This window comes from Myripristis murdjan, chromosome 9 (genome assembly GCF_902150065.1).
Source record: "Myripristis murdjan chromosome 9, fMyrMur1.1, whole genome shotgun sequence".
Taxonomy (NCBI): domain Eukaryota; kingdom Metazoa; phylum Chordata; class Actinopteri; order Holocentriformes; family Holocentridae; genus Myripristis; species Myripristis murdjan.
The window spans coordinates 20535286-20549299 of record NC_043988.1 but is presented as its reverse complement, the minus strand read 5'-3'; the positions used below and the strand labels follow the sequence as shown (position 1 = coordinate 20549299).

Below are 14014 nucleotides of genomic sequence, written 5' to 3'. Positions count from 1 at the left end.
CCTCCGAGTTTCATGCTTTTACTGAAAGTGACACCTTGTCAATACCTTTATACATCAATGAGGAAACAGGATGATTCAAATCAATAAAATGTGCCGCTGCTCGATAATTCTTGTTTCTGAATCTGATGGTGTTTCTTTGTTCAACAGTGCTGTTTTTGTTTTACCTCTAAATGACTTACCATAAGGCCAGGAGATGAGATTAAAAGAAACTGACTTCGTGTGACATGAAATAACATCCTTTTATTGGAATTTCTTCACCTGCAAGGATGCTTAAAACTGCAGCAGCTGTAATTGTAATTACATTGACTACAGCTGCAGAGTGCTGATTGCCCGCAGGGACTTCAGGTGCTAAAGTAGCCTGAGACGGCGGTGATTGAGAGGGAGATAAATAAGAGTGTACTGGGTGATCTCTCAGGGTTTTTTTCTTTTTTACCTCAAGTGACTGTGTTTTACTCTTTTACTTGATCTTGAGAAGGGCCTCAGGGCTGCAGCGTTATCCAAATGAAGAGAAATGCGTATGAAACAGGAGAGTGCAACACTTCTTTCCATTTTCCAAGTCAGTTACCAGTGATCAGCACCTCTCACTTACCCTTGATGGGCATTACTTTTTCATTATATATATGGAGGCAACAAAACTGACATCATTGCTGGCTAACAAATAAGAGTAATATTTAGTGTTTGTATACAGTAACTCCAAATATGCATTGCAATCAATGTAATGATAAAGATATGTTTAATTAACTGCTTTTTAATTACTTGGTTTTTAGATAGCCTAAATAAAGCTTGCATTTCACAGTCCCAGTGTGAGCTTACGCTGTCATTAAATATGTTCACTGTGTCTCTGGAGTGCAACAATCTTGACAAAGAGGCCCTGCCCTATTTTTTTTTTTTTTTTTTTTTTATAAAGTATACAATTGAGAATGATGTGCTATTTTCAGCATATTAGTGAATCCAGGCAGTGGCAGCACTCAGTTTGCATTGCAGTGTGTGTGTGCGTCTGTGTGTATGTGCGTGTGTGTGAACAGTTGTAAATTGGTGTTGTGATGACGGGTTGATATTAAGACGTTACACAATTGCTGTGTTGGTAGCACAAGTAGGAAAAGATGTGCAAAAGAAACTCACAAAGGTTTTGAAAATGACACATCCTGACATGATTTACCGGTGGCTCAGTGGCTTGAGGCAGATACCCTGTGTTCACATTGTTAAGGACCTTTGACACTTTGCTTTCCCTTCAATTTCCATATTTCTGAAAAAAAAAATATAACGCTTCCTAACCTGTTTGTTTTAAAAACTGATACATCTTTATTTATGATAGAATTTTTTAATCGATAGACCCTCCCCGCTGTTCTGTGCATGCTCTGTTCTGAGGCATCCACTAGATTTGTTCAGACACAGACAGGACTCCTTAATTACACTCTTCCATTCAGCAGCACTGCCTGTGCGTCACCATGAACGTCATATCAGAGCTGCACATGGGGACAGGACATTGAAGAGAGAGAGAGGGAGAGGGAGAGGAGCAGAGAGTAGAAGAAAGGAGCAGAGAGGAGATGAGAGGAGAGGAGAGGAGAAGAGAGGAGAAGAGAGGAGAGGAGAGGAGAAAAGCGCTTACAGCTGGGATGTGCCGAGGGCCGTTGCTGCTCACCAGCAGATGCAATGTCATCCTCTCTGTCTCTCACTCACAAGGTGAAAGATTGAGGGGGAAGAGTGGATCCAGCTCTGTTTTTGAGTGACTGCTGGGCGTAAAAGACAGATTTACTCTCAGGTTTGAAACAAATCCAAGAGTAAGAGACCTATAGTGTGTGTGTATGAGAGAGAGAGAGTGACTGGCGTGCAGCCCTATAGCCTCCACTCTAAGATGACAACTTATCGATTCAGGTCTGGCTTGGCTGGGAGCCCCACGTGGTTATGAAATATGGCCTAATGATTTAATAAGGTGACGCTTGGTCTAGTACACAGCAGCTAAAGACTTGATGATTAGTGAGGGAGAGATGTGACCCCACCATCTCCCTACTGCTCTGCCTTTCTCTCTTTGTCTTCCATTCCCACTTATCTACATGTCTTGGGGGGTATTTAGCTCTCCAGGGTGCCCCTCCACCCCCACCCCCACCCCATTTAGAGAATAAACATATCTGGTGCCATTGGAATAGGCCCTATAGATAGATAGATAGATAGATAGATAGATAGATAGATAGATAGATAAGATAGGATAAGATAAGATGTACCTTTATTGATCCCCCATGGGGTGTTTAGCTTATCTCTGGAAATGAGTAAAATCACACTTCTTTGTTCTTCATCACCAGCATAATAAACGGATGATAATGATGATGATAATAGTCCAAATGATAATGACACTGTGTTAGTGAAATAATAACGCTGTTACGCAAGTAATCAGTCTGTTAGCCTGTCGAATATATGTTTTTTGGGGGGCGGGACAACAAACAAACAAACAAACAAAAAGCAGCAACAACAAAAACACTTGAGCCCTGTAGGCTTTTCCATAGCTTCAATATTCCCAGACCAAGTCTCTCTCTCTCTCTCTCTCTCTCTCTCTCTCTCTCTCTCTCAATTTGGAGTTCGTTCAACCGCAGGACAAGGACGCTTTTGCACTTGGTGCGCAACTCAGGGCCGGTAAAGCCAGCCGCCGACCGCGCGCTCTGGAAGTCTTTAACCCCTCGCAGCCCATTATCTAGCACCAATAATGACAAACAGCCTCAGTGTGGTTTAAAGCAGAGTGGTGGATGGAGAGAGACCTTTCCACACATCTCCTCCCGAAGCCCCGGGCTCAGGCCGCCCCGCTGAAGTGAAAACCCATCCGGCTCCTGCCCTGCACCTGCCTCTGCACTCCGACCTCCCTGAAGCGAGCGGAGCATTTCCCTATGGGCATCGATAAAGCATTACATTGTACATTGTCTGCTTTTGATGCTGGTACCCACCCGGCTCCCGCTCTTCTCCTCCACCTCCTCCTCCTCCTCCTCCTCTGCCTTCCCTCCCTTTCTCCTCTCATCCCTCCCTCCTCTCTCAGCTCCAAAACAAGAAGCGGAGCAGCGGTGCGCACCACAAGGCTCTCCCATCCTCACTGTCATCTATTCTGCCCCCCCTCCACCCTCCGTCCCTCTGTGGAGAATAATCCACACACAGAGAACATTGTGTCGAGGAGGCTACAGCCTACAACACACTGCGTGTCAGCTGAGAGAGAGAGAGAGAGAGAGAGAGAGAGAGAGAGAGAGAGAGAGAGAGAGAGAGAGAGAGAGAGAGAGAGAGAGAGAGAGAGAGAGGATTCCTCCTTTGCACACACCCGTCAGTGTGGCAGTGTGATTTTGACTGACTGGCTGACTGACGGATTCTGGAGGAAACAAACAGGAAAGGGAGGATACAGATTCGCTCCCCCGTCTTGCCTTCTTTTTTCACACCTCGCTGTCTTGTCGCTCAGCGTGTCAGAGCCGATGGTTTTCTAGCTGCGTATATTCACTCTAGCATCGGATTTCCCTCCTCATTTCTTCATCCTTGCCTGGCTGTACCGTTGCTGATCCATCCCAGCCATCCTGGGCCGGGCCGTGGGGGTGGTCAGCGAATCGTAGCTGAAGTTGGCACCCGAGATGAGCGCCTTGAGACCCGGGAGCGGGGCTCTGTCTCCGCCGCGGAGAGGGTCTGGGTCGTGGTGGTGGTGGTGGGTTGCGGTGGTCGGGGTGGCGGTCGGTTCGGGCGGGTTGTGGAGGTCCGGGGCGGCGTGCCCGTCCTCATGCTCCTGCAGCGGGACCAGGATCTCCTGTGTGGACCAGGAGCGGGGTATCATGGCTTTCCCCGTCCTGCCGAGCGAGCTGGAGATGGAGAATATTACCGAAATGTGAGTGTCCCTTTCAAGTGTCCCATTCCCATTTAAAACAGGGAGGTGTCGGCTTGGCAAATTGCTGTTTATCTGTCACATTTCGCCTTCTTTCACCAAGGTGGCTGCATTTACGAATTCCTTCCACAAAAGGGAATGTCATCCCCTTTTATCCCCCTTTCAGATCGCTCCTTGTATGTCTGGAGCTGACTGACTGCATGGTCCATACAGGCTGGGAAAGCACTGGAACATGTGGATATGTAGGCTGTTTTTCTGCCATGAATGATAAACTATCCTTATTTAATTCTAATTTACAAATGTAACCACTCAGTTACAGATTGATGTCACATTTATTCACCCTGGGCTCGGCACAGACACACATCATGTGTAACCTATATTGCATAACAATCCCATTGCCAAAATGAGGTGCATTAATTTTTTTCTTTCGATATTTTAGTGGAAATAATTAAAAATGAAAGTAAAGTGGAATTGTAGGTTATTTTTTGCCCATAACTTTAAAATGGACAAAGCCCATTTTGTGTGTGTGTGTGTGTGTGTGTGTGTGTGTGTGTGTGTGTGTGTGTGTGTGTGTGTGAGAGAGAGAGAGAGAGAGAGAGAGAGAGAGAGAGAGAGAGAGAGAGAGAGAGAGAGACGCACAGAGCAGGGAAAACTAGCTGAATACCAGACACCACTGTCCAAATATTAGCACAGACTCTCCCCGAGATGGTTATAATGAGTGTATTAAAATGAACCCCCAAAGCCGAGAAATATTGACGGGCAAGAAAAGGCACGTTTTGTCAATCAGTGTCAGCATTTTGCTCTGCATTTTGGAGAGACTGGACCCTCCTTTTTGGGGGCTGTTAGGCGATGATTCAAGATGAGACAAAATCTGTGACTGTAAAAATAACCCCATCATTTCATGAAACGCCATCTGGCCCAGAAAGGAGCTGAAAGGTCTCAGCATTTATCTCTGAATAATTAAAGAAGAGATAATACCCCTGATTAAAATATTTGATTGCTACGATATCTTTCTTGGCAAAGATAAACGACCTTGTTGATATCACTTTTGGCAGAGATAAACAATCTTGTTTATCGTCGGCCTTGGAAAAAGCCTTGGAAGCTGTTTAAATGAGCCAGCAATCTGGTGAAAAGCGTGCATCCACTGAGTGCCTGGCTAATGTAAATAGACAAATTACTGATGACCATGCGACGTCTAATTTAAAACGACCTTGCCAAAACCAGGGAGACAGGCTATCATGTCCCCTGTCTGCTGGCTGGTTAGACATCTTGTTCAAATTTTAGGACATTTACATAGACACACTGTGCCTCCACAGTTTGGTATGGATGTACCATATTGTCTTGTATGACTTATTTTCAAGAAAACATATTTTACATTTTTGTCAAGATTACAAAATATGCACACATACATGGTTTGCGGGGTATCTTTGCCAGCTGATGATTCTGTGAGTCAAACTCATGATGTGTGGGCCTTCCTCCCATTCCTTGTGATAATAGTTGCTCTCCAAATGAAGACTGGAGGTTAAGGAGGTGGGTGTATTGCTCACAGATGGTAGCTGTTACAAAACTATACAATAGATTTAAGTGGCAATAAAGGATATAGTTACGCGCAGTGTTACCTCCCACCACCCAGTGAGACAATGGTGATTAATCTGATAAAAACTGATGAGCAGAAAAGTGGGAAACTACAGTGTGACGCTCTCTCAGACTTCACCAGTGGCATCATAGTTTAGCCATCTCTCTCCAGCTGGAGCACGGCCTGTGTCTGATCTATAGATGCTACGTCATAGTAATCCATAACTAGTGAATCCATAGTTACTAGTGAGTTATTGGATATTGAAAGTTAATGCATGTAAAAGACAGGTTCATTATTGAAAAACCTGAGTGTCAGTATTCCATCTACTGCTGCTTGTCAATACTGCATAATGCTTGTGTAGGACTGCTCTGGGCAATGCTGTTCTCCAACATTTAGTGTGTCATTTTATTGATGTTATAACACATAAAACTTCAGTCTGTGAAGATACAGCTAGGGGAACCATTTATCAATTCTTCCCTATGTGTAAAATGAAGAAAATGAGAAATGAAAATGAAAATGCTGATATGCTCTAATTAATGATACATTAATGATAATTCTTGTTTTCTTTTTAAATTTGGTACAGTCTATTTCACAGCTGGATAGTTTGACTTGCATTTATTAAGATATAACTATTTAAAAATGCATTTTTAGATATAAAATGAAGAGATTACAAATAATTTCAGCTAAGCTCTATTGGAAATGCATTTTATGTACATTTTGTGTTTGAAATAATTTGGTTTATTGTAAATCCCATACAATGCTTGTGCCTTTGATAAAAAAAGAAGAAGAAAAAAGGAGAAAAGCAGGTGTATAGCTTTGATGCCCTGCAGAACTCTCTAGTCTCCAGATTTCCTAATCCTCTGGTTTGTTTATTTATTTATTTATTTGACCATGACTGACAGATGATGCTTGCTATTGCATTGGGGGAAAAAAAACAACTTTATGATGCACTGTAAAGTTTTAAAATGGGTCCCACTGAGAAAATTACAGCTTTTGTCAATCCCTGTGAAGTTGGCTTTCTGGAGGTTTAGGGTTTCTGTTGGACATCTTTGATAGGCACAAATTCTCGGCTCTTGCTGTTACAACATGCTCTTTATATTGGGAAAGGCTGTGTCAGTTCATGCCAGAGGTTTCGTTTAATCCTGAAGGCATGCAGCCATTTGACCACAAACCTGATACGAAAGCCATATTCCTGCAAAAGCACACATTCTTTCGTTCAGCAAACACCCTCCTTCACATTCATGCAGTTGCTCTCATTCACACAGGGGAGCTGCCCAGTATCACCGCAATCATCAGCCATTGGCCGCTAAGCACCGAGGGGTCAAGTGCCTTGCTCAAGTGCAGCTCAATATTCGTTGGAGATGATGGGGAGAGAGCTGTACATTCAGCTTCCCAGACTGGAAAGCTTTTGCTCGTGAACCTGTTTCTCTAGCCTTTAGGCTCCCAGCTCCCCCACATACTGTACATCTGCTATGGTTCCTCACTGGTGACTCCTCACTCTGACTTTACATGGAGTGCCATGTTTTAGAGGGGAAGTGGTCCAAGTAGCTTTGCAGTTGGCCACTGACTGCTAATCTAGCTGTGAATGACATCTGAACTCAGACTGTTGAATCACAGCTGATAGGGATAAAAAAAAAAAAAAAAAAAAAAAGTTTAGTGTGGCTGGTCCTCTGTTGCCAACAATTGTGCACCATTATGTTATGTACATTTTTTTTTGTCACATTGTTTCTGTTTCAGTTTCTCTCAGTTAACAAATGAGCCTTGTGACATCTGCTTGTATGTCTTGACAGCTACATTGCCAACCAGAGCAGCTTCTCCTCTATTAACGACAAAGACCTGCACCTCTACAAGAATCTCAGGAACCTGTAAGTCTTTTGCCAGATCTTTTCAGCATGCAGGACAAAAACTGTGATCCATGGTGCATGCGAAACATTTTGAGTTATTGTAAGTGCTCAGTTTATGTGGCCAGCATCTTAGATTATATATATTTTATATTTTTATTTGAAACTGGTAACCACATTATTCTGCTTGAAAGCTATAGCATCAATCTACTTTTGCCTCAAAACATTGCCTGCACTGTACACCAATGCCCTAAATCTGATGGCAGTGATACATGGGCAGCGTCTTGAGGCGGCAAGTGAAACACTTTTATCATCTTTCATGACCAACAGCATTTATCGTAATTATGTGGTTCCTTATCACCTGCTATATTAGACATATTGATCTATTTTGCCTCAGCTGATAATCTCCATCTTTTTGCTTAAGGCAGTATTTCTCGTCTCTGCTGCCTTAAACTCCTGCTGTTTATCTGACTCCCAGAGTGCTTGTGGCTATATTGTTCTGCTATGCTTGTGTGTCCTGTTTTACAAATGTTAGCTCTTAATGTGAAAATGATTGTCTACCAAGCAGCAATTTCTTGCATCATAAATATCCTGTTAGGTAGAGTCTATCTAACGTCCAGGCCAAAATCCCATTTGGTAGATACTTTAGTACAAAGCAACTTAGATATTGCAAGTGCTTACACTTGTAATTGTGGTTGGACCCAGTGGGAATGAAACCATGAATGCCAGGAGATATGAGTGCTGTGTTAAAACCACTGATCTACTGTATCAAATACAGCTGTCTCATGTTTAATTAAGTAACAATATATACACAATTACTCCACTCACTGCACATTGTCATTATTTTGTAAGGGTCTTGAGATACCTAATGGTGTTAATAATACCCCATAGTGAGTTTTAGTATTTTTTTTATTATTGTATCTGGAATGATTTTATGAGAGTCGGTGTCACGTTTTTAAATGGTTGATATCAATTTTTTTTTTTTTTTTTTGATTGAAAATCTTCATCGAGTTCCATTTATGTCAGAAGATTAGTCAGAGTCTAGAGCAAAGATAAAACTGAGAGAATCCTACATCCTCACCTCAAGAGCTCAGGCTCTCTACATACCTTTTTCATGTTACTTACTGTTGGTGTGAGGAATAAAGGCATCTGACTCTGTTTGGAGCAGAGAGACTTTCGGTTGAAAAGTCTATCACATTTATATTGGAAGACCGTAGCTTCTTTCGTCACCATTTATAGAAGCATCACCACTATTTAACCCTCATAGAATAATAATGATGGCAACATGTACTAGTGGCTGATTTTTTGTTTCTGTGTCAGTTTATTACAACATGACATTGACATATCACAATAATATCTGCTTATGCCGGTGTTCAGCTTCTACATTTAGCTGAATACCAGTAAATAACCTGAAGTCCTGGTTATTGATGTTGCTGTTGTTGGTAATGTCATCGTTGTTGCTGATAATGACGGGGATAACCTGCTATTTGTTTTGTGTCAGAACGGTGACCAACAGCAGACTAACATACGTATCGAAGCTGGCCTTTCAGAACAACCTCAAGCTACAGTACCTGTGAGTAAAAATACCTCTATATACTGCAGTACTGTATGTATTTATTGCTTTCTGTGCACACTGGTTCCCCCTTATTGAAATGGGTTTAATCAAAATGGATGAATGGACGGATGAAATGAATTGTCACTGATAGTGAAAAAAGTAGAAACATATGTTCTTTGTGTGAATAACATATAATTCTGTAAAACGGACAACCAATGTTTCCCTGTTTTTCTTTAGTGAATTCAATTGAAAATGACATATCTTTTGAATTATTTTGAACTGTTCAGTTGCTGTGATTCCTCTGTTGTATAATTTATTTTTTAAATTGCTTAACAAAAAGCAGTGGTTCTCAACTGGTGGGTCATGGCCCAAAGGAGGACCACAGGTTGATTTTTGGTTGGACCACAACCACCATGTGGGTCCATTTCATCAAATGAATAAATAAATTAATAAATTAATAAATAAAAGACATCAGCTCAAGCTATCCGGTACCACTCTTTATTTCCTACCATAGTCCCACTAGTTAAAAAAGTAAAATATTTCAAAAAATATCATTTAAAATATAAAAAAACACTATAAAATAAATCAAAAATAAATATAAAATAAATATAAAAATAAATATAAAAAAAATAAATATTTTAGCTCATGAAACTGGCTATGAAAGAAATTAAATGTATATATAGAGTGCGTGTGAGCTCATTATTTAGACGAGTGTCTGTAGTTTCTGACAAAAAAAAAAAAAAAAAACAACAACAACTGCATCTTCATGGGCCAAAATAGGGATTTTTAAATATATTTGGAAAGCAATTTAATTTTGCATTTGGAGGGTTAACAAGGCCTGAAAGCATTGTGGATTATTTCATTTTTTATTTTACTCAATCAGATTGATTAAGTTAGCCTACAACTGGACCGTGGCTTAAGGACTAAGGACAAATGTGGACCCTGAGACTGTAAAGCCACTGGTAGAAAGAGGACTCAGAGTGTAGCGTTTATAATGGCTAACTCGAAAAAAAAATCTTTTTTTCTGAGGAAGGAAGCCCTGTGATAAATGAGAACTTGTTACCGGGCGGAAAATGGAGCCCTAATTCGTAACCGACAGTTGAATCTTGAGACATTGTTAGCATAATTTGACAACGTGGAGCTGATCAGTGAACCACTTGAGGTTAATTGTCACAATCTCAAGAGGGTGAAACTTGCAATAAGATGATAAAGACTTATTGGCTTGCAAGAAATAGCGATGTGCCTTCGATTGTAGTGGTAGCAGCCGAGCATTTTGTTGGGTTGTTTATTGCAAAGGGAATCTCATTCCCTGATGTTCAATTTAATTTCCAGGAATCTGAAAGATAACAACCTGTCATCACTGTCCTGGAGGATATTCAGACACCTCAACATCTCATATCTGTGAGTTCAGTACAGTCCTTTATATCAGTACGTCTATCTCTGCGCCTGTCGGTCTCACTGCCTGTCTGCCTGTCTCTGTTTCTGTCTCCCGCTCTGACTGTCTTTTAGCTTTCCCTGCCAGTTATGTGACTATCCAAGTATATTTTAGCTTTCAGTGGCTCTCTTTTTTCCCTGCCCCTCTCTCTCTCCCTTGTGGGTTTTTCTTTTAGTCAATGGTTTTGGTTTTGACTTTTCTTCTCCTGTGTATTTTGCTACTATACTCTAACTATTTTGTGTGTTGTTTGTACGTCTCACTGCATGAGCACATGTCTGCATCCTTTCCTGTGTGTGCATTTCTGTGCACCAGGTATTATTAATGTTGTGGCGACGTAAATCTGTTTACACAGTCTTGTCGTGGGGACTTGCCTCCCTTAAGGGTACAAAAAGCAAGTCCCCGTAGTGAAAATCATTAATTTTAGGCTGAAGACTTGATTTAAAGGTAAGCTTACTTTATGGTTAGGTTAGGGTTAGGGTGAGGGTTAAGAAAGTGGTGGTTAGGGTTAAGTTTCAGGAAATGAATGTAAATCAATGTAATGTACTTTGAAGTGATGGAAACACAATTGTGTGGTGTGTGTGTGTGTGTGTGTGTAGGATCTTGTCAGGGAACCCTTTGCGCTGCTCCTGTGAGAATATGTGGATCAAGCTGTGGCTGGGGGAGGAGGCAGACATACAGGAGCTGCGCTGCATCGAGGAGGGAGGGGGACGCAAGCCGCTGTCAAAACTCACACTACCTAATTGTGGTGAGGACACACACACACACACACACACAAACACTCTCACACATACACAAACATACGGACTTACACACACAAAAAAAATGCATACTTGCACACTGAAGCAGATTCAGACTAGCTATTGTCTATATTTACCCAAACTTACTTGTGGTTGTTTAAGAACACAGATACAAAATACAGACACAGACACTAAGTCTACACACACATGCTGTACACACACACACGCACACACACGCACACACACGCGCGCGCGCACACACACACACACACACACACACACACACACACACGTATAGCGGAGGTAAGGAGCTGGCCAAGGCATTTATAAGATGAACTGCATACCATCCTGCAAAGTACTTAAGCACCTGGAGCAAAGCAGGAATATTAATGGTTTCCTCTACAAAGGTTTTTCCAAATCTTGGTTTTGTGTGTGCATGTGTGTGTGTGTTGGTGCACCTGTGTCTTTGTGTGTGGTCCTCCATACACTCCAAGGTGTGCATGTACACACCTACAGGACAACTGGACCTAGTGAAACTGCACTGACTGTAAAAGCTCCACCTGTTTGCACTCAAGTGCCACATTGTTGTCACAGTAACAGGGAACAACAAGTTATGTGAATATTTGCAGCAAGGACCCTATATATTTATATTGCCTGATGCATGAACACCCACAGTGTTTCTCTTATGTGGGCAGGGCTTTTTGAGACCCAAACAGTGAACAAACGACCGACCAAACAAACAAACAAATGAATTGAAGAACAAATCAATGGATGCATGAATGAACAAACAAACCAAACAAACAAATGAACGCACAAACAATTGAACAAACAAGCAAACAAACAAATGTACACACAAATCTTGGCTCTCACAGAGGTGCTCCTCCCAGGCACGTAATAATGTAGTTTGGTCTGCTCTGTCTGTCAGTGACATCCATCACTGGTCCCTCCATTAAAAGGCCACTGGCTCTAAATGGGCTGACACTGTCTCTGTCCTGTAGGGACGTTCTCATATGATGTATAGATTAGCTACAAGGCAGAGGAGAGTATGTGAGAGAGCCAAGGGGAGCAGATCGAGCTGGTGCTGTGTGTGTGTGTGTGTGTGTGTGTATGATAATGCCACAGAATAGACTGGTTACAGCCACTGGAGATATAATCTCATAGCTGGAATAAAAGGCATCATAAAGACCGAGACAAGTTGAAATCATTGCATAATTCAGCAAACACAGCGATGATATCACTGAGTGTCAAAGACTGGTGGATTTTCGCTACCTGTATTCCACTAAAATGAAGTGTTAGAACGTCCATCCGCACTTTGTGCTATAGCTACCATCATCTACTGCAGCGAGTCAGACTTCATTTCCTGTTTCTTGAACATTGTAAAGCATTTGGATCATTTTCTGGTGAATGATTCTCCAAGGTTCCCCTTTCCGACTAACAAGGGTAACCCTGAACTTTACGTAACCTGGCACTTGCCAGAGCCTGTTAAGTTCAGGGACTGCCTTTTGTTTCCCTTTCCACTGTTTGAAGAACCAGCCGTAAAGAGGAGGATGTTTTAATCTAAGTTTTAATCTTTTTGCAGCCTACTTTCATTTGTTTCCTTCAGTTTTCCTCAGTGTCCTATAAACTCTATGAAAATTTTAAACACACTTTTTCAATTCTACCAGCGGATTCGAGCTCCTGCTGTATACTTTAAAACTTCAATTAATAGTCGAGTCAATCAAATCCAAACGGTTGTGATGCGTCAGGCTATTTAACCTATCTTAATTCCCCGCTTTTTGACAGAATATATATTTTTACACTTGAGCGTTTTTGTCTTGGCAAGCAGGAGGCGGATTTCACTCTTACTACTTGACAGTGAAACGTCGTCTCCCCCGGTTGCTGCTGCTGCAGGAGCTGCTGTGAGGAGACCCATCATGTCCTGCTTGTCCCAGGACAGCTGAATTATCAGTTGTTTGTGCACACATCAGTGTACACAAGGTCTTCAATGTAGCTTCTTGTTTCTCCACAGATACTAATAAGGGGATGCACTTTTTTATCTAACTTGCAGCTTGCATTGTTTTGCTGTCTGTTTTTGCAGTATGTCGTTTGGCACTGGCTGCTTGATTGTGGCCCTCTGATCACACATTTTTACAGAAGTGGCTTAAAGTCAGTGCTTGACCAGTTAAGACTGACCGCTCTGCTTGCTCCTCCTGAAAGTTGCTGGAACTCAGGTTTTAATATCACCTACCAAGCGAGGCTGAAATCAGACTCCAGGAACTTTACCTGGAGCCATGTCGTTGCCAGTGGAAATGATTCCAGAGGGCAGGAACCCGTTTTCATGCCAGGGGGCGCCTCGCAAGCCTCTTGCAGTCCAAAAGAGCCAATACTCACATGAAAGCAACAAGAGGACCACTCATGTAACAAACTGCTAGAGTCACATAACTGGAAGCACTGGGGACTTATTTTTTATAGGTTTAATACTGACAAATTAATGGCAAAATGGTAGATTTATAGCATGTAAGAGGAAAAAATAAACACATTCTTTGAACAAAGATAACAACATGCAGCCTTTTGTATTCCCATTAGGAATCTTGTGTAATCAATAACGTGGAAAATATTGTTAAGCACACACAGAGCTTTGTTATCTGCTGGCACCAAGAGAGTGTAATTGTCTCTGAACTTGCAGATGCCAACTGGGTGCAACGGGACATTTAAATATTTACAGCACAAATTAGTTTAGTATCAGGCTATCCAAAAAACTAGCAATCACTCCAGAGCATTAATGACGATGAGTGGTTTTGAAACCGCAAATTTAAATGTCCAAGAGTGTTTATCAAATTTAAATGTACAATTGACACCCCTTCTTGTTATCTACCATTTCTGTCATTTTTTGTCCGTTATTTCTTTAAGAATTCCTCTTTTGTGAAAAAAAAAAAAGTGTCAAATTACTGATTTGCTCCTGAAAACCTGACCTCTGAAAACCCTCCTTCCAGTCAGGGGTCCCTAGCTTAGTGTGTGCTTAGGTCAGACTAAAACTGGCAATAATTAGT

The 14014-nt window shown here is 41.7% G+C and overlaps 1 protein-coding gene across 2 annotated transcripts in view; it reads left to right on the top strand.

The window, feature by feature from the left end:
* The first annotated feature begins 3322 nt into the window (after window positions 1-3322).
* ntrk2a (neurotrophic tyrosine kinase, receptor, type 2a) overlaps window positions 3323-14014 on the top strand; it is an 83246-nt gene continuing 72554 nt past the window's right edge. For both annotated transcript variants that reach the window (XM_030060997.1, XM_030060996.1), the window contains exons 1-5: window positions 3323-3844; window positions 7208-7282; window positions 8760-8831; window positions 10146-10214; window positions 10845-10993. In XM_030060997.1, the coding sequence (XP_029916857.1) occupies window positions 3597-3844; window positions 7208-7282; window positions 8760-8831; window positions 10146-10214; window positions 10845-10993 (613 nt within the window). In that variant the 5' untranslated portion in view covers window positions 3323-3596. The remainder of the gene's footprint in view (window positions 3845-7207; window positions 7283-8759; window positions 8832-10145; window positions 10215-10844; window positions 10994-14014) is intronic.